At 34.6% G+C, this 21,010-nt stretch overlaps 1 protein-coding gene and 1 pseudogene across 2 annotated transcripts; one reads left to right on the forward strand and one right to left on the reverse strand.

Annotated features, from left to right (window-relative positions):
* The first annotated feature begins 6,520 nt into the window (after positions 1–6,520).
* LOC113004867 lies at positions 6,521–9,799 on the forward strand. Of its 2 annotated transcripts, XR_005574914.1 has the most exons (7): positions 6,521–6,930; positions 7,007–7,153; positions 7,528–7,563; positions 7,661–7,783; positions 8,401–8,601; positions 9,025–9,184; positions 9,377–9,799. XR_005574914.1 is itself a non-coding variant. In XM_039449807.1 (6 exons), the coding sequence occupies exons 1-6, from the start codon at positions 6,582–6,584 to the stop codon at positions 9,418–9,420; spliced, it is 900 nt and encodes a 299-aa protein (XP_039305741.1). In that variant the 5' UTR covers positions 6,521–6,581; the 3' UTR covers positions 9,421–9,797. The 2 variants fall into 2 exon arrangements, 1 of the variants encoding a protein (XP_039305741.1); XM_039449807.1 differs by lacking the exon at positions 9,025–9,184 and having other exon boundaries at positions 9,377–9,797.
* Positions 9,800–14,979: 5,180 nt separating this feature from the next.
* Positions 14,980–15,542, reverse strand: LOC113005697 (annotated as a pseudogene).
* Between the last annotated feature and the right edge of the window lie 5,468 nt (positions 15,543–21,010).

Genomic DNA, 21,010 nt, shown 5'->3' on the forward strand with positions numbered 1-21,010 from the left:
TGTCAATGACTTCCAAATAGGTAACTTTAAATCTGTCTTCTTCAGTCAGTGATTGGCTTTCATCTTCCGCTTCGTAAAAAAATTGTTTTGGAACCTTTCTTTTACGCGTTTCTTTAAAACATACCTCGATGTTTAATGAAGCAGCTAAAGTAGAACTTTCTTTATAAAAATCTACGATTTGATTTCGAGTGTCCATTATATCATTTTTTAACCCATCAATTAACGTACTTGCCTGAGAAATAGATAGTTCTTTTTTCTGCAATGCTATATTCACTTTGTCAATTTTGTTTAGAATATTGTACCAAACTGTAAGGCTACATATAAAATCATAATCAATTTGTTTTAAAAAACTATTGGCAGCTGATACAGTTTCTACATTTCTTTTTAATTCAATAATTTTCTCTAATGCTTTAATAACATTTTCAAGTTCCTGACATAAAGCAGCGATCGCTCTTTTTTTTGATGACCATCGAGTATCTGATTGCTTTTTTAAGGAAAAATTTTTTAAATTTGCTGTTAAAATGTCCCATCTTTCTGTTGATGATGAAAAGAACACAAAAAGATTTTGAACAGTGCCGAAGAATGACATCATTTTTGAAGTTACACTGGCCGCGTGTACTCCCACTAAATTGAGGGAATGAGCTGTACATGGAACAAAATAAGCAAATTCATTTCTTGCTAATATTCTAGCTTGTACTCCTTTGTATTTACCGGCCATGTTTGACCCGTTATCGTAGCATTGAGCTCTGCAGTTTTCTATATTTAGTCCATCTGTTTGAATCTTGTTAATAATTTGATTAGCTAATGCCTCACCAGTTTTGCTTTTTGATTCAATAAAATCAATAAATCTTTCCTCAACTTTATATTGCCCATCATCTGTGAGCTTAACATACCTAATAATCTGTACCATTTGTTCCTTGTGAGAAATATCAGGAGTGCAGTCGAATGAAATCGCAAAGTAGGTTGCTTCTCTAATATCATCAAAAATTTTATTTTTTATCTGTTTGCCCATAAGATGTATAATTTCATTTTGAATTGTTTTAGAAAAATATGATACGGTTCGATTTGGATTATTCCTAATTGAATCTACATGTCGCGCAATTTCTTTATCATATTTTGCAATAAGTCTGATATGTTTAAGAAACATTCCTGATTGACGATCATCGATATTGTCTGATGTACCTCTTAAGGCTAGATTATTCTCTGCACAGTGCAATATGGAATCAATTATCGCAGTTAAAATCCGCTTCCACTTATTTTTTTCCATTAGAATATTTTTTTCTATATCAGAATTAATAGTGTGTCCAAGTTTTAGGCATTGTTCTAATTCCTTCCATTTAATAAATACATTTTTATGTTCTACGCTGTTTTCGTGATCAGGAATTTGAGGATTCATTTTTCTCCAGTTGGAAAAACCGCTATCAATATTTGCAATTTTTGGAGAATTCATGCTGTTTTTGCTAAATAGTAAACAAGGGAAACAAAATACTGCTCCTTTCGATCTACTATACAAGAGCCAGTCCCTCTTTACTTTTTCACCATTTGGCATACATTTGAAAAACCATGCTGCAGAAAAATGACGCCCGTTGTTACTTGCTGAGTGGGAAAAATCTGCTTCCGTATCATGAACTGGACCATGAGCTACCAAGGCACAAATAAAATGTTCATTATAAATGTTCATTCTTTGCCAAGTAGCGGGATCACTATAATTTATATTTTTAAATTTTTGTTCTTCCTCTGGATTACATTGTTCTTCTGTAGAAGTACTGGCAATAATATTGGATACTTTATTTTTTTCATCTTCTGATATTTCTCTCGAACTAGATTCATGAACATCGCTTGAACTAGACGTAATTACAGGAACATTATCTTTTTTTTCGTCTTCTGATATTCCACTTGTATTTGATTCTGTTACTTTTGCAATTCGGGCTAAGCATTGCTTCCAATTTTTTGCTAACTCTATTTTTTCTTCTTCTTTCCTTTTGCGTATCTTTCTTAGCTCTGCTCCTGATTTTTTTGACATTTTAATCGTCAATCTACTATAAACTGACATAAAAATAACATTGAAGAAATATTAAATAGTTGCGGTATACATTTAGATATTTTTATAATTATACTAAAAAGAAAAAACATGATTTACTACTATAAAAGACATACCTTTTATTTTTTTTTTAATTTCCTCCCGGGTGGGGAAGCTAGTGCCTTCCGTCTACCGTTGTGACGATATAGCACAGGTTCTCTAATTCAGATTTTATTCAAACACTATACAAAGCTCGAGGACAGCAAGGCTGTCCCGGCGGCCGATTGTGATGCAATCGACGGGTAAAAAAAATATGAATAACGGGCGAACATGTCCGAACTTGTAAGCGGCCCCAAACGGACGTATTAGGCCTGTCGCACATGAAATGCATAACAAAGCATAAGCACAGCATAAGATCGCTGGATCAATGAGCATCTGGCATAAAGTCGCCATATTGATTTACATAAGATTCTCATTGATTTAGCGGCCATTAGTTTGCCCTATGGGCCTGTCGCACATGAAATGCATAACAGAGCATAAACGTAGTATGCTCTGTTATGCATTTCATGTGCGACAGGCCCATAGAGCATCGGTAGAGGCGCCGGCGCTTGACGGCGCCCCCTACAGCGTTGCGCCCGGGGCCGTCGCCCTCTTAGCCCCCCCCCCTTAGTCCGGCTCTGAACAGGGTATGCGCACGTGTGTATGTGTAATTGTGTCCATATTATCTAGAAATATTATTCTCTAATTTCTCTTACAGTAGCGAAATTGGTTGAGGAACATTAATTTCGGGACTAAATAATAATTTGGGTACGTGTGGGGGAAGAAGACGGGAATAGTACCGTCAGGAGAGAGGTGGGGAAGGTAGGCGCGAACGGTTTCTAGATCGAACTGGTCAGGCCCAACTGAAAATGCGCCAGGAGGGAGGGGATTGGAACACAAAGGGAGGACAGACAGGATGGCGTTTAAAGACTGGAGGGGGCCAGGAGCGAAAAACGAACGAGGTGGAAGTGGTGGAAGCTTGTCTACATATTCCACGCTGGGGACAGAAGAAGGGGGAGGAGGTGCATCTTCGAGATCGTGGGATCCGAAGATCGGAGGCTCTAAGGGAGGTTCTTCCTCCTCGAGATCGAGGAACTCGGGACTCGGAGATCTCCGCAGAAATCCGTCCTCCCCGAAGTCCGGAACCTCGGGGTTTGGAGGTGGAGACAGGGAGATAGGGGAAGATCCTATACGTGAGTTGACTCGAAATAGAGGCGGGTGAATTTACGTGTTCGGAGGGGGTTGACGGTTCCTCTTCGTCGAAAGCGACTGGAGAGTAAGAGGGTTCAGCGAAAGAACTGGTGGGTGTGTTACCGGAAGTTATCGAGATATTGAATTATTTGTTATGTAAGGTTCCTAATTTAAATAAGTTAGCGATAAACGGTATTGCTTCAGAAGGGAGATTGAGCGACGCAGCAAGCTTTCTTGCTCTCCGGTTTCTGCGATTCCGACGGTGGCGGGCTCCGGCACGAGACTTATTTTTGTGTATTTTGGGTGAAATATGGTTATTCACTAGAACGAAAATAACACAAATGTTTGACCCCCTTTTCTCTCTAATATATGAAAGAGAAAGAAGAAAAAAAAAGAATAAAAGATAAAGATAAAAAAAAGATTTTTAGCTGGGGAAAGTGGATGGGAAGGTAGTTGATTTAGAAAATAGTGTAAGTCTGAATCGAATCGGAGGAGGGCGATTCAAATCCAGAAAGTTTAAATTTCTTTGAATCAAATCGAGCCGTCACTCGATTTAATCCAGAATGGAAATCAAGGTTGAATCGAATCAAACAGAGCTTGATTCGATTCGGAGGGGAAATTGTAATGTGAATATGTATAAATCATCCGTAAGAGAGAAAAGCCCGTCAGGAAAGATAAACTTATGATTGAAACTTACTACTTGTTGGTTAAACTGTTAGAGTAGACTGCTCTGAACTGAACTGTCTGAAGTGAACTGTGTACTGTGCGCTCCGCTAGAAGACGCACCTATTTATACTATTTTTCATCTATGATTCCCTTTGTCCCTTCGAGGGCCGTGTGCACTACTTTATTCATCAATACACCCACTTGCAATATTTATTTTTACGACTTTTTTATGTTCCTCGGTAATTGTTATCCGAGAAAGCGGCAGGTTTGACAATTAAACTCCCGGAAAGCATTAAATGTCAAAATTTTTCGATTTATTGTTATGCGGGTGCCGGACATTCAGAACTCAAAGGGGTGCACACGTGCGTCTTCCAGCTCCCTAATTTTACTATCTTTGATGTTTTGGGCGTCGAGCAACGGTGTCACCTCAAATCTTTATGATTGATGAATTTATATCTACTTAATTCATCACATCTGATTATTGCCGTGAGAGTCACCGTATTCTTGGGATCGGGGTGAGATCACCGTCGCTCGCCCGTTAATTAGAATATCCGCTGGTTGCGAAGGAAAGAATCGTTACTCCGCAGGACGTAATAATAGAATAACTTGCTTTTATACAATGATTTCTCGTTAATTAGATTAATTAGAATTAGTATTAAAAACATATCGTTTGTTTGAGACAAACTTTATATTCAAGTGTAATTATCCAAATTACTTTTAATATCAACTTCAATAAATCTTATTTAAAGGTATATTTCGCCGTTATCTCGATGAAACTTTCCCCCAGTGGTTCGGAAGAGGTTCGATAACTCCGTGGCCTGCTCGATCTCCGGATTACAATCCGTGTGATTTTTTTCTTTGGAAAGCAATAAAAGAAAAAATATTTATGCATACCAACATCGAGACAGCTGACGAGATGATGGAATTAGTATTCCACACTATTAAGGGAATTAGTAATGTTCAAGTTCGAAGAGCTACGCAAAATGTACAGAAAAGAGCAAGAACGTGTATCGAAGTAGAAGAAGCACACTTCGAACATTTATTATAATTATAAGGAAATAAATAATTAATTTACGTTGAATTAATAAATTACAATAGCACCGAAACGTTTATTTTAGTTATGCACCTTAGGATTTTTAAGGTTTTTTTTTAAACAAGGTGGAGAGAGGGAGAGAGAGAGAGAGAGAGAGAGAGAGAGAGAGAGAGAGAGTGTGTGTGTGTTTTTTATTACAGCGGTTTTGCTGCTCGTCTGTTCTCCAGCCGCATAGTTTGTCAGCTCCGCTCCGCCCGTTTATTGTCCGTCACTGCTTTCTTTCTATAGACGGGCGCTCATTCGCTAACTTCAACATCATAGCATGGAACAGAAGGCTCAGATCAAAAAATGACTCAGGACTTTTCGACTTGGATTCGTGTCCTCTAACTCATGGTATACTCCAGGTCCCTTTGTTTTGTTACACCCTGTATAATGCTAGTATTTTGTTGACATCTTTTAATGCATTAAATTCTGCAATTAAATTTGTATTCTTCTCGCTAATCAGATTTGTAGCAACATTTTGCAAGATCTGCTTTCAAGGGATTGATTATTTGGTATTCTTCTTTTCTAAAATATACTTCAGACCTACGAATTTATTCTTCCTAAACAGTACGATATTTTATATAATCTATATTTTGATTGCATTTGTATTGCGTTTGTATAACAATAATATTGTTATTCTTTATTATATTAATTATTATATTTTCTTAAATATTATTTTATTAATATAAAATTATTTTTTACAAAAAGATACGATAAAAAATCTTTTAGCTTAAATGTTTGTATATATAACAATTACTGTATACAGGTTATTCTCACACTTAGGAGTAGCTTACTTTGAAATAAGTGAATAAAGAATTAGAAGAAAATTATGAAGAACTGTGATAATTTTATTTAGTCGTCTTTTTAAAATGTAATTATTAATAAAATGCTTGAAATAAATTAAATATATGTAATAGTGTTATCTATTTGAAGTATTTCGGTTGCTATTAAACAGTTGCTATATAGCAGTAGAAGGCGTAAGTTAAATAAGTATGATTTTTGCTTATTTTATCTTATTACTATGTTAAATATTTAATAACAAACTAAAACAAATTAAAATTTGTTTAATTTTTTGTATTTAAATTTTTAATTTAACATAGTTTTAAATCTTTTACAGCCTCCTACATTTGCGTGTATGGACGTAATAGTCCCATCGATGTCTACGGACAACGCATCAAAAAGAACATAATGTAAAAAGTACGATTTGCAGTCAAGGGCTACCAGAATTGAACGTTCCTCCTAGTGAGCCAGTAATCATTGATAAAGTAGTTATATATGACACCAACAATCTTAAATTGAACATCGCAGATGTAAAAATAAAAAGTTTTTGTAATTTCTATATAACTTCTTACAACGTATCTTTTAATAAGCTTCGCTTTGAGTTGGATTTTATACTTAAACATATTATTGTGGATGTTATGTATAATTTTAATGTACAATTACTGGTGCCACTTAGTCATAAAAGACCAATTCAAGCTACTTTTGGTACATAAGATAATTATTCTTACATTAAAATAAGACTTAAGTTTAGTAATATTTACTTCAATATATAATAAAAAATTTATCACTTATTCTTCTTTCATTGAAATTATGTTTTTATTTGCAAATGACGCAATTGTAAAGGTGGATGTAGAATTAAAAGAGGTAACGAAGAATGGCAAAACGGAACTATACGCATCGAGAGTAAAATCGAAGATAGATATAACAAAATACGGTTTTGAATTTAATAACAACGCAGAGGGCTCTCAACAACTACATGAAGTTCTATCCCAAACTATAAATGAAAACTCAAAGGAAATTATTAAGATTTGTTCATTTCAGGCAAAAACGCGTCGAATGAGTCTAATTTTACCAAAATCGGAGGTAATGGGGGTATTCTACATAATTACCAAAACATTATTTGAAAATGTTACTATAAACACTTACAATAATACAATAGGTAGGGTTGTTTTGCACGAATTAATCATATATTTTTATTGATGATACTATTCTTAATTTTATTTTAATTTTTGCAGAAAATACACCAAAAACAATTTCCACGATATCCCTACCAAAATGTTCTTACATTAAATCAAAGCAACAATGCGAAGGTAGTTTAACCCAGACATCACAATCGCAAATGAATAAGCGTGCTACATTCTCATCCAACTACGAAAAGACTTGTAAGTTTATGTAAAGGCTTTTTTACCTGTGTTGCCAGGTGATTGAGAAATTGACCAGTAGGTATTACGTTTAAAAAGCGGTTGATTTGAAATTTGAAGCGGTAGATTATAAATTTCAGAAGTTTTATGTAATACATAAAACTTATATTTAGAAAAAGTTATTATAATTATAAATAATACGATGAAAAAACGGTAGACTTAGCAACACTGCTTTCTACAGTAAGTTATTAGTCAGTATTATAAGTCACAAGCAATAAGAATTGATAAATTACAGTCAAATATTCTCTTTAAATTTGACTGCGATTGGTCATTTTTTTTCTAATTATAACAATCATTATTGCTATCAATTGTGTATAATTTTGTTTGTTTTGCAGTAGACTCTACTCCGAAACGGATCAATGATTTGAACGGTATGAAAAATTATTTGACTTGAGTCAAATAATACAGCATATGTGTATATATATTCACTTGGAAATCCTATTTGTAACTTTATTTAAATTTTTGTAGAAAAGCAACACAAGTCTAAAAAATTGTCCGGCATCTCGTCAGCTAATTTTGGGAAAACCAAGCCTGCAATGATGGAGCGTCATCAAGAATGGCACGATGAATGTTACCTATCTGACATACAAGGTATACATACACAATATCAACAATTTAAATATAAATGTGTATAATGTTAATATTAAAATGTAAAACGTTATTACAATTTCTTAAAATCATAGTTTCTTAAAAAAATAATAAATTTATTTCTAAGTTTTATTAATCTAGTATACAGTAATGCTTCATAAGTGCTGTATAAAAGCTATTATCACGAAATCTTATTTATTTTTTAATGCAAGTAAAAGTCATGATTTAATAATAATAAAAAATGATTTTAATAAGTAAAACACTGTTATGAAACAAAGATTCGCAAACATAGTTCAGCATAATATATATTTTTTATTATATATATTTTTATTTTATATATATATATATATATATATATATATATTTGATTTTCAGAATTACCTGTTCACTGCAGTTAGATAAAGAAAATCAAACGAGGAATCATAACAACTGTTGTGGTAAATATATAACTTCCTACAGAGATACATTATTAATTTGTTAATAGTTTTTGTTTTTTATATTACTTATATCTTTATATTGTATTAATATTTTATGATTATTTTATACAGTCATTTTATTAACAGTCACTTTATTAAAATATTAACAATTTTAATTCTTACAATTTTGTAATATTGTTACAGGCGAATGCAGAGATTATGTCCAAAAGGAATTCAAAAAATTGTCACGACAATTGTATAAAATCGAAGCGCTGCTAAAAGAGCCAAATGCAGGACGAGGTTGTAGGACAAGAATTATTACCGTCGTTCCCGTTAATAACGCTTCAGCAATTCTTCGAATGCGACAATCAATTGAAAGTGGATGCGAACATGAGAAAACAATTCGTAAGTCTATTCATATTATAATATTTATAAAATATTGTTTTTAATATTGATAATTGTACTGCTTGTTAAGTTGCTGTTCTAATTTCCCAGAAATTAACTCGCTTTTTTATAATTTTATAAATTTTGTCACATTTATTATATATTATCAAAAACTTTTTATTACTTGTATGTATTAAATTTGATAATTTTATATTCAATATTTGAAAAACATTTCATATAAAAATATAATAAAATACAAATAAATATTTCTAAGTCGCAAAATTGAATAAAATTGATTTCAAAAATGTATGGTTGGTGAATACTAAATTAATACTATTAGTTGTCTGAATATGTTTAAAAACACGTGTATTTTATTTTCGCACTAACATGTTTTTTTTCAATCATAACATTCTATTCGTGTACATTTTTGTAATTATATTACAGGAACACATGATATGTCGAATCGGAGGTTCGACAGGTAAACAATTTATTAGAAACATTTTATCACATATAATGTGTAATGAAATAGGGACCCAAATATCATGGACAGACCAAAAGAGTGGTGTACGTTTTAAATCCACATCCTTGTCCAAACTAATAATCGGTAACATTTATTCCATTATTTCTACTTTCCTATAACAAGATTTCCTATTTCAAAATTAATTTTCCAGTACTGACAACATTATTTCATCTCTTTTTAACATTAGAATTCCGATAGAGATCAAACAACGTTTTCAGTATTGATTACAGTTAATTTCGGAACATAGCTTTATAATTTTATTTATATGTATTTCAGATTCTGTGATGAAATGGTCACCAGCGTCACCCGTGCAGAACTAGAAGCTGCCATGCAAGAACGGCTCCGTCGCTCAGGTGACAGGATCAGAAGTACGATTAATAATAATAAAATGTTTATTAATCAGTAAAACAAAGTTATTTTACTGATTAATACACTTTTACTGGAAGTCTTCCATGAGAAACTTTGCGAAACATGTTTTGTATCAACATCGTGTCTTGTCGTTTCAAAAAGGAATGGAACCGTTGACATTACTTATGATTACGTGACGCGGCACTGGTTTTTAGAATGTCAAGGAAATCCAGTGATAGTCTTAATTTGTAACATCTATGCTGTAGGTTGATCTTACGGATATACAGAATGTCCCAGACCAATGTATAAAAATTATTACGATGAAGTAGAAGGGATCGAGATAAATCAAAAAGTCTAATAACAGTTTGCGATATTTGCAATAATTTTTGTGTAATAAAATATTAAAGTCAGCCGAATAAGAGCGCGCGGAGAGGCAAACGGTTGGTCGCCTGAGCCGTAAGACCGCCCGTCTCGACGCGGTACGGTGCCAAGCTATCTTTTCCCTTGCCGCGCGCCACTTACCGACGCCTACAATCGGGCCGTAGTGGGCGGTCCTACAGCTCAGACGAGCGACCGCTTGTCTCTCCGCGCGCTCTTATTCGGCTGACCTTAATATTTTATTACTCAAAAATTATTGTAAATATCGCAAAATATTATACTTTTTCATTTATCTCGATCCTTTCTACCTCATCATGATAATTTTTATACATTGGTCTGGGACACCCTGTATAACAATTTCTAAACGATGATTGATTCGTAATTATCTTGTTTGTACGCGCATAAATATCGATAATAATGCCTAACAATTAGTCAAAAAATCAATATATCCGATCGTTAGTTTATATACGCAAATAAAAGGTTTTATATTATACAAGCAATACTTTGAAAAATTTATCTTATATCTTTGTCATATGCTCAACGTTATGATATAGATTTTTTGATATATATTTTTTTTAATTTAGAGTGATTTATATGTTTCAAATCGAACTTTATGTAAGGCAGTAGAAAAATAACAAATTTTACTAACAAAGTTACAATGAAAGAAAACTTGGAAAAGTTAATATCCGTATTATGATCTTCCTGCAGTATATGCCTAAATATACGAAGACTTGTCAAAGATGTCATTCTTATTTAAGTCGTATAACTGAAGCTAGTCCATCATACAAACTATTTAAATATCATTGGCGTATTAAGCCATTTTATGTTATGCGATCATCTTGCAGAAATAGCCATTGACAAAATAGAAAGAAGTATATGAGCATTATTCAAAAGGATCAACGTAAATGTCACGACGCCAAATTTTGTTTTAGATAATCGTAATGTCCGTACGATGATACTCTCACATATACACATGCGCGTATTTGTATGCTTTTAAATTTTCATACTTTTAGTTTATAATAATTTTGTTTTATGTATTGGCTTTCAAAATACATGTATGAAGTAGTCATTGCATTTTTTATATGAATAAAAGAAATGTGTGATGTGATAACGATTGATTCGTAAAACTCATTGCTAATAAAAAGATGTAATGGTTAACTTGATCTAATTAAAAAGGAAACTTGGCATTCATATGCATGATTATGCTGGAATATGTGATATATGTAATGCTATATGTTTGGTAAAAAATAAGAGAGAGAAGTTTAAACGCAAGATAATAATTTTATTACGAGTACAAAGATAGAAAAAAAGTTATTTTCATATTAAGATTGTTTTATTTAAATAAGAGGAATATTTATTTCATTATTTAGCATTAAGGAAGTTATGAATGTGGATACAGTTTTTGTTTTATGTGACATCCATGAATATAGAATAGTTAAAAGTTTTTATTATTAAAATTGTTATTATTATTATTCTTAACAAATGCATTTGTATATAATATTAAGCAAGATAATATTGTATACATTGAGTTATTGCGATATACTGTGACGTGGCAGTTTTATCTGCCTCGCCACTTCGTCCTCCGCCTGAGCATAGCGCAAGGAGGCGCGTAAGACCGGGTCGGGCACTCAGCGAGAGAGCGAAATCTCCGGCGGGACTGCGGCGCGTATTGATTTCATTTATTTATTCGCGGCTTATTTCATGTATCCGCGGGCACCTCGACAAACGTCGCCTAAGGACCAGCAGCAGCGAGGAGGATGGGCAGCAGCAGGACAAGGAGAGGGCGATCGTCCAGGGCCGGCGCACGGAAAACCGACGGCGGAGAAAAGGACGAGACTCGACGTGGTGCCAGATATGCGCCACGCAAAAGAGGCTCGCAATTGGCGCAGCCGAGGGACAGGCCAAGGCGGACGAACGGCCAGGACAAGGGCCGTCGAATGCCGGCTGTCCATCAAGGAGTATAGCGGCGAAGAGTCGTCGCTGGGAAAATTCTGCGGCTGTCGTCCGCAGGGACGACGAGAACGACGAGGATGTCGGATGCCGACGGGGACCGCACGACACCTGCGGAGACCCGACACTGCGCTGCCGTGACGTCACGGCTAGATAAGGGCGGCCGCTGATAGGCCGCGCCGCTAGGCGCAAGGATATCGCGCACCCTGTAGGAGGGGTAGCGCTCATCGATCGCGCATCGAGCGCGATCCTCTTGGCTTTTGCGTGCGACCCGGCGAACTGAGCGTGTGTGGAAACGAGCGAGCGAGTGCGAGATATCGGTCAGCTATCGGCCTGTCCGCTATCGGAAGGAGTGCCCGGCCTTGGCGAGCGAGTTGAGGACACCCGAGGACCCGAAGGAGGACCGTGCGGAAGTCGAGGTGACCCTCTAACCTTCGTGTAAAGCCACGAGCTGTCGGTGTCGACCGGCTCGCGTTCTGAGGTGGAGCCATTAGTTTCGTGTGCGAGTGCGTCCGCCGCGTGGCGATTGAACGCACCTTGCTTCTTGGTGTTTGGCTGGCTCTCCACCTCAAGCGCGAGACCTCGTCGAGGCATCCAGCTGTCGGCTGCCGCGTGTGTTTCGGCTGTCCCGCCGTAGAGGTTCGCGAGCGATCGGCTTTACGGGAAGCCGCAAAGCCCTCGCGCACGTGCGCGAGTCGTGTTACGGCCGTGATCACACGACCGTCCGCGTTATCGGTGCGTTGTCGTGTCGCGCGTCTTCGCGAGAATTGTGCATTGTGACCGCGACGGCGGCATTGCCGTCACCGGGTATCTTGGATCGCATTGCGTTTGTATTAATTGCGGTCCGTTAGCGAAAGTTCGCCGAGTATGTTCTCGCCGCGCTGTTCCGAGCGCGCGTGATTGGCTGTCTCGTTCCGCGCGGGACCAACCGTCGTTGTTCGCGCCGCTAGCGTAAGCATTGTAGTACGTAAGTAAATTTTCGCATTCCGCTTATTCGTTTTCGTTAACTCTCTTTATCTTTTCCGTTCTTTGCTTGCGTCGACTGATGATTTCGTTGCGTTTGATTCTACTCTGTCTCCGTACTATGCCACAATACATGTTATTTCTCTCTGTTATATCGGCCTGACTTTGCTTAATTTCTCGCCTACCCGTCTCCTCCAGTAAGAGAGCCGCTTCGTCCCTGTCTCCGCTACCCCGCCCCTCTACCGGTTAGAGGAGCTAGCTGGCCGCGTGCGAGCGACGATTCCGCTTTCGTGTGATGAGTTATCGCGTGATACGAATTGGCGTTTAGCGTGGAAGAGTGAACCCGGCGACGCGACCGGAGTAATCGCGTCTGGCGCCCAATTTCGCGATTCGATTGGAATCTAGCTGTCGGTATTCTCGTCGCTCTCGCGCGCGCTTCGTGTAGCGTTTCCGCTACCTTGTTTGATCGCGCACTTTGCCGTTGCTCTCCGGCGTCCGAAAAGTGCGTGACAATACATATACACACAAAGTTAAACAAATGCGCACAATGCACATACACAGATATAAACATTTGCATTCGCTTTATTATAACAATTTTCTTTTTTTTTTAAATAAAACGAATCAAACAAGTGAAAAATGTATTATAACGTATTTTCCCGATTTCAATATTCCTTCCTTTACAACTGCATAGAATGTCTGTATGATGGCTAACTATAGTCGACTTATAGTTGTCTCCAAATGTATGACTTAAAAACGTCTTTAAAAGTCGACTTATAGTTGTCGATTAAAGTGGGACATTGTATGACTTATAGACGTCTTTAAGTCGTCTAAAGTCGACTTACGGACGTCCATTTTCCAGACGTCTAGCAGTTATGGCCGACTTATAGTCGACTTAAAGTCGACTTTGTGCTGTTAGGGACACGACTAATTGTTAGATTCATATTTTTTAATACAAAGAATACATATTTGACTTTATATTTGATTTTATTTTAAATATACAGTAAACTTTATTACCAAAGCATATTAAAAATATATAGATAAATGAGTAATTTTATAGATAAATAAAAATGTATTTATATAAAAACTTATACTTATGATACTTATACTGATAAATAAAAACTTATACTTTTTAAAGTGTTATTATTACTTACAAAAATTATATACATATACTTAAGGATAATGATTGACTCGCAGTTTACTTATTCACGTCAAACAATATTTATTGACTACGTTTACACGTCATTACATCGTTACAGATTTAATAACATCCATAGTTATCTGGCCAATTATAAGTATTTCTTTCAAGAATGGAATAACTATTATGAGTGGCCAATTTTACAACTATACTATATTAAACCCGATTAATAACATCGTGTAAACGTAGTCATTGTCACAGTTTTTATGGCACATCATGATATTGTCCACGTCGTATGTATTCGTATTGCCACGAAACCTCACCAGCCGGAGTTAAAAAGTACAACGAAAGAGCATCTCGCATTTCATATGCAGCTTCTCTAGCAGCTCGATGTGCACCATTTGTCATGTCTCTTAAATTATTGATTATTTCTAATTCGTTTCTCCTTTCGCCTTCAATTACGTTTCCTTCGGTAGTTTCTTGATCCACGTATTGGCTTGAGCAATATCTTTGATAAGATCATTTTCTCGTCATTTTTGCTTTTTAAAAAATTATGTAAACACATTGCTGCTATAACGAATTTATCAATAACATCTGGGCCTGCACATATCGGCTTATGAAATATCTTCCATCTAGACACGAGGATTCCAAAAGTATTTTCAATTGTTCTTCTAGCACGCGATAAACGATAATTAAATATCTTTTTCTGTTCACTCAAATGCCTTCCTGAGTAAGGTCGCATCATGTTTATCGTCATTTTGAAAGCTTCGTCGCCAATGAAATATAAAGATGTTTCCTTTTCAGAACCAGGTAAACATACTTTTCCTTTTGGAAAATTCAAACTACCTTCATATAGAGCCTTACCAAAAGCTGATCTAGGCAGGATTCCTCCATCACTTTCACTACCGTATGCGCCAACATCGAACAGAGTGAATTTATATTTGCTATCGCAAGCAGCCATTAGAACAATACTAAATGTTTTTTTGTAATTAAAGTACATAGATCCAGAATTTGATGGTGCTTATATAGTTATGTGTTTACCATCTATTGCACCGATACAGTTTGGTAAATTCCATTCAGTTAAAAAATCTTTACTGATTTGTTTCTATTCATCTTCTGAAGGAGCTTTCATATATATTGGCAATAAAACCTGGGCTAACACTGCACATGTTTCCTTTATAATGTTATGAGCAGTAGATCTCATACTCTGTAAGCAAGAGCTACTGACAATAATTGATCACCAGTTGCCAAATATCTATAATAAAAAATGTTGAAATTAAAAGAACAAAATTAATAAATTTATTATTATACTTTAATTAATTATACAAATATAATAAATCTATAAAATGTTAAAGTAGAATCTACATTTTATATACAATTTTGCAAAAATATCTATATTTTAACATGTTAAAATAGTATTTACAAACATATTTATAAAATAATAAAATAGTTTCTAACACAACTGTGCTTTACCTTAATGTTATCGCAAGTCGCTGTTCTGGGCATATCGATTTTCTCATACTCCTTTTTTGCAAATAAGATTCAACCATTTGTAGAAGCTCGTAAAATGTGTTTACATCCATTCTTGTATATCGAAAGAAAAGATCGGCGTCTTCCTTCAACTCCATAAAAAGAGTTGTGAAATTACCATATTCTTGTATTTATGGGTCGCACCCACTATCTCCTATTAATCCAAGTCTTAGTTTTTTTCTTCCTCCACATAGGCTGTGTTCCGTTTTTACTGGCAGTACTGAAAATTTATAGTTCACGTCACATATACTATACATTTTCAGTACTGGCAGTTAATATCGGAACACAGCCATAGTGTACAATCCTAATATAGCTACATGTGTAACAGTAAGAAATACCAATAAATCATTCGTAAAATGATCATCCATTGCAAGAAAATCTAAAAAAAAGCAATATTAATTATTATCATACCTTTAATTAAATTAAATTAAAATTAATGGCTTAAATATTGAGTTACGTTAAAAGTTACATGAATAAAAAACTAATGTAATTAAAAGTTGCGTTAAGATTTTAATTAACCTGATAATTTAATTAAAAAAATTAATTTTTAAAAGCATTTTTTATATTAAATTAAAAATTTGTGAATTTTTAAAGTTAGATTATTCAATTATAATATGGAACATCAAACAAATTTCATTAAGTTATATAAATTTATATTTATATATAACTAAAGTTATATAAAATAACAAAAAATATTGGTTTTTATGTGGAAGCATATTTTTTCTTTTATAATTTTTTTTTACATAGATAAATTTTTAACTTAGAAAAAAGTTAATGATTAAAGTTTGTGTTTCAAAAATATCCAGTTCAAGATAAAAATTAAATTATTTAAAATTAACTTAGTTAAGTTAAAAGTTAATTTTTTAACTTTATTATTTAACTTTTAACTTTTTAACTAGTTACTCCAATATTATTACAAAGAATGTAAGGAATAAAAAATATATACTTAATAAGTACCAAATAAATACTTACTTTTTGAATTCCTGTATTGTATATGTTTAAATAAAAAAGTAAATAAAATAGATAAATTCACAATTTTTATCAAACAAACAGTACGTTCTTGACTATTGTATATATACATATAACATATAGGTTAGAGAATTTAACGCGCTGACTTTTGATTGGACAGTTCTTGTCGCTATCGCCGTCATTGTGAATTGACGGGAATAATTTTTTATTCTCTATTCCTCTTGTTTGTGCTTTTCATTGTGCATTTAGCTTTACAGTCAGTGTTGCGCTTAGATAACTTCAAATTAACTAGATAAAGATAAGATAAATTACATTTAAAGTTATCTTAGATAAGTAAAAATGATTTAAATTTAATTTATCTAGATAAAAAATAAATTTATACATTATTTTATCTAGATAATTTTAAGATAATTTAACTGTTAAGGAAGGACACAGGATACAGAAAAATTTTTATAAAACTTTTATTTATTGGTTGAACATTGAACATTTATTGATTAAAATAATTAATAAATGAAAAGGAAATTATAAATCATTATTTCTTAGAAATAATAGTTTTTAAAATAATTTGTCCGATAATCGATTTCTTCGAGGTACAACTACCTGCTGTCAGCAACTGAAGAGGCGCTTTACTGCTGCCGATAATGGCAATGATATACAATCTTAGCCATTTGGGTTAAGATTGTATCATCTGTTTTGTTTAAAAAAAAATCAAAGATTGGAATAGAAAGGGAAGACTCTTGAATAGAAATTCATAGATACTACACTTGAATATTATTTATTAAATGTAGTATATCAGTTATTTCAAAAATCTATGTATTCAGTATATAATTGATGCAGTTTAAAGATACATTTATTTAAAAAAAATCAAACTCACTAAGTTGAATATTATTATATATTTTTTTAAGTACATACTACTTAGGTTATAAGATTGTTTCGTCAATTTCTATGTTTTCGTCTGCTAAACTAAAACATAATAACACGGATCAATGTTAGACATAATTTCAATTTTCAAAGCATGGAAAAATGTACTTTAAATTGTACAATCGTATATAATTCATACTTATCGTTCTTGACGTTCTTGTCCAAAGATTTCTTGGCTAACAGAAATAATGCTTCTTTTGCATAGACTGGAATCTTCCAATCATACAAATGTCTTTTCTGATAAAAATATGTCTTTTGTAATATTGCAACTTGAGGACAGTAGTTTTCTAAAGCGATTGAAGGTTTTAAGTATAATTCTCTGTGTAAAATCTTAGATTTTTAATCTGCCTGGTTAAGCAGTTACAAAAAGAAGAATTTTTAGGATTTGTCATTGTTCATATATTTTTATCTTTTTTGGGGATGGAAAGCAGGGGGTTAACGAAGTCTAATTAGTCCTGTTTCCTATAGAAAAAAATTTGCTCTTTTACGTGGTAATGTCAAATTTTATATAACTCTTCATTATCATTCTCGTTCAGCTTTCGAAATGTTCAAAACCGCGGCGTAACCAAGGGTCATTACCAATTTTTATCCTTAATAACTCAGAATGAAGTACAACGTGTCTACTTTAACTGTGCAAAGTCGCGTTATGAGAGGCCTAGCCGTGTTCGAGATATAACTTAAAAAAGAAAACAATGTTGAGCGATACGTGTGTGTAATTCGCGGCACCGCGCCGGCGAGTTTCAAGAATTCTAAGCTTGGTATATCAACAATTTCGCATCACCGCGACTTACAGACACGTATCGCTCTACAATGTTTTCTTTTATAACGCGACTTTAAAATTCCAAGATTTTACACAGAGAATTATACTCTTAAAACCTTCAATCTGGGTATGTTTGACTAAAATCTGAAATATTTTTCAAAATGGGTGGCTGACTTACTCATGTATTAGGTTATTGAATACGCCCTCTTTATTGAAACGTCAGCTTATCAGGGTTGCAGCCGGATCAACCACTGCAAAGTACTGGAACGGTTTTTTTTAAGCCTAATATCCAAAAGCTCTCTCTGATCTTCTGTATTTTGTAAAAAAACGTTAAGCTTTAACTCTCCTTCAAGGATCTACTTTTCTGTCTGCGTACGCGCGCCTCTCTTGATGCGCCAACTCCGTCCCTTTATCACGATTGGCCAGCTGGCCTTACACGGAATGCCCTATATATGCATTGTATGTCAATGAGAACAAAGATGCAATTACGCTAATAATGCGTCCAGTCATCACTGACGTCGATAATTGCCTGGCATCTTCAAGGCATGCTTTTGATCAAATTGACGGCATAAGACTGGCATCGGTGTCTTCCTACAGAATCCAGTCCTCATTTTTGTCGGTAAACTAACGTTTGGCAAACGGCAGTAAGGCTCTTTTGTAGATTTTCAGCACTTTCTCGGCATTTAGGTTGTAGGTAAACAGGTGCAAGGTGCACTGAGAAGCAGCCCCAAAGATGCACCTTTACACTATGTTTAACGGTCCATTGAATAAGTTTATTGGTGGAAGTTGAACAAGCTTTCGTGAGAATACAACGTGCCCATATACATTTGTCGATAAAAATTACGTTGCTTCATTTTCGGACCTTTCGGGTAGATGCAAAGGAACATAGCCTCGTAGCGTGACGCGTATTTGGCACTCAAGGCACTTACCGTGTTTCTCTTATAAAAGATCAATGGCAACTCAGTCTTTGTTGATAATGCATGAAGGACAAAGTTTTATCAACTTTTGAAAGATTTAGAGCGATATCTTTTACCGATTGAGAATAAGACCTGTCACGCTTTTACTTGACTGACTATAATTCAGCCGCAATTAGTTGCGCGTCATGTATCGCCACCTCGTTTTTATAATAATGCTGTCTATATGATAATTGGATTTCAACACATTTTTAAACGCTACGAATACATTTTTAGTTTTTTGTTACATTTGTAGTATTAGTTACCACTGGCAATAATTGAAGCGTGATAATTAGGTAAGTGATGACTACCCCGACAAACTGAAAAACAAATTTATTTCATTTAATTGTTCTGAAAACTTGTATTATGTACATTGCAATTTGAAAGGAGTTTCTCTTCTACGAAAATTGTAATGAAGTAATTAAATTATATACTCACCCAACCGTACGAAGAATTGTTTATTTCGAAAAAATTGCACGCCGTAAATGTTAGTCGCATCTGTTGCAGTTGAATCGAAAAATCATTGACCTCTTTTGTGACACACTCTCGGTCCAGATTTCTGCGCAAAAAATTTTCCAAGACATACGTATTGTGACTGCTGCCACAATAAGAATTTTGCCCTCCGTTCAAATCTTCCTGTGAAAATTGCACTTCTAGATTCGATTGATTACTCGCCTCGTGCTCATCAAGATTCACAGGTTTGTAATTCAATATAATTTTGTGTATGATTCTTCCGGTACTATTGAATTCTTCACACGCAAGTGTGCAAATCCAACAAATCAGGCAGAAATGCATGGAATATACAATATAAGACATGATGTAGCTGATTTAGCCAGTGGATAAAGCTTATGGCATGGAAAAGAATAGTGTTGATATAGCCACGGCGAAGCAATTCCCGAAGCAGATGAGGAGATGAAGACCGTGAATATCGTACCATGCTGACGAGGTCATAAATATCTGCAAAACAGAATTTACAATTCGACTATAATATCAACGCAATTTTTTCATAGATCGTATTAAATTATATTTTGAGTTATATAAATCTACATTACTGGGTTATATAATATTCGCAAAAACTTACTGGCATGCAATTCTCTGATGCGTCTAATCTTGAATGCGATCCATTGCACATTGGATAACTTATCCAACTGGTTAACCAATTTATTTAATGTTTGAAGTCTGCTATATAACACATAGACTACAACGTTGAAGACGAAGCTGTTGATCAACGACCGCGCTAATATTAAGTTAATCATCATGTCAAATATAAAATCTTTGTTTACTGGATATAAATTAAGGTACAAATATAGAACTCGAATAATCGGCATCAAAGGACAGAAAGTGAATGTCATGAAAACTGCTAGCGCTTCGACAATTTTTATAGACCGATCATTCATGGATATTTCTTCCCTGATCTTCTGATCGAGTTCTTTCTATCCATCAGTTCCAGCCACTTGTTGTAATGTCTGATTCCGTGATAAATATAATAAAAGGTTGATATGTTACATATCATCCTGTTTAGATGATATAAGTATAGAAAATATATGATTGTCCTGGTTGGAGGAATAAAAGAATAACTCATAAAGAAATGTTGTACTTCGCATATCGTGATATAGGAACACACAGCCATGTGAATTATATGTATAATTATTGTTAAAGCTTTGGGACACTTTTGCGGATGTGCTGCACTGACACCTAGGAGCCAAGAGGTATACATTATTGGATTTAAAATACGCTCTATTGACGACGAGTTGTCTTTCACTTGCACATGTACTTGCTCCTCCTCCATTTTCGCCTCTTATTATCTTGCTAGTCGACTCTTATAATTTTGTAAACAACAGTATCATTGGTGATTACGTATTAAATACCTTGTAATACAAAGTGTTTTATAGAAAGAATATGAAATCTTATCTAGAAATAAAACACTCTGAGAAGCGTACGCGTCGTGAATTTTCCCTGATGCTTCGTGGACAACGTAGAACGTTCTATCTGTGTAACGTTAT

This window comes from Solenopsis invicta, chromosome 5 (assembly GCF_016802725.1).
Source record: "Solenopsis invicta isolate M01_SB chromosome 5, UNIL_Sinv_3.0, whole genome shotgun sequence".
Classification (NCBI taxonomy): domain Eukaryota; kingdom Metazoa; phylum Arthropoda; class Insecta; order Hymenoptera; family Formicidae; genus Solenopsis; species Solenopsis invicta.

What these genes read in the sequence shown, in the direction of transcription:
- LOC113004867 (XM_039449807.1), top strand. Translation starts at nt 6,582, where the DNA reads ATGTTTTTATTTGCAAATGACGCAATTGTAAAGGTGGATGTAGAATTA. An exon ending in CACTTACAATAATACAATAG is followed by an intron (nt 6,931 to 7,006) that starts GTAGGGTTGTTT and finishes TAATTTTTGCAG; the next exon opens with AAAATACACCAAAAACAATT. An exon ending in ACGGATCAATGATTTGAACG is followed by an intron (nt 7,564 to 7,660) that starts GTATGAAAAATT and finishes AAATTTTTGTAG; the next exon opens with AAAAGCAACACAAGTCTAAA.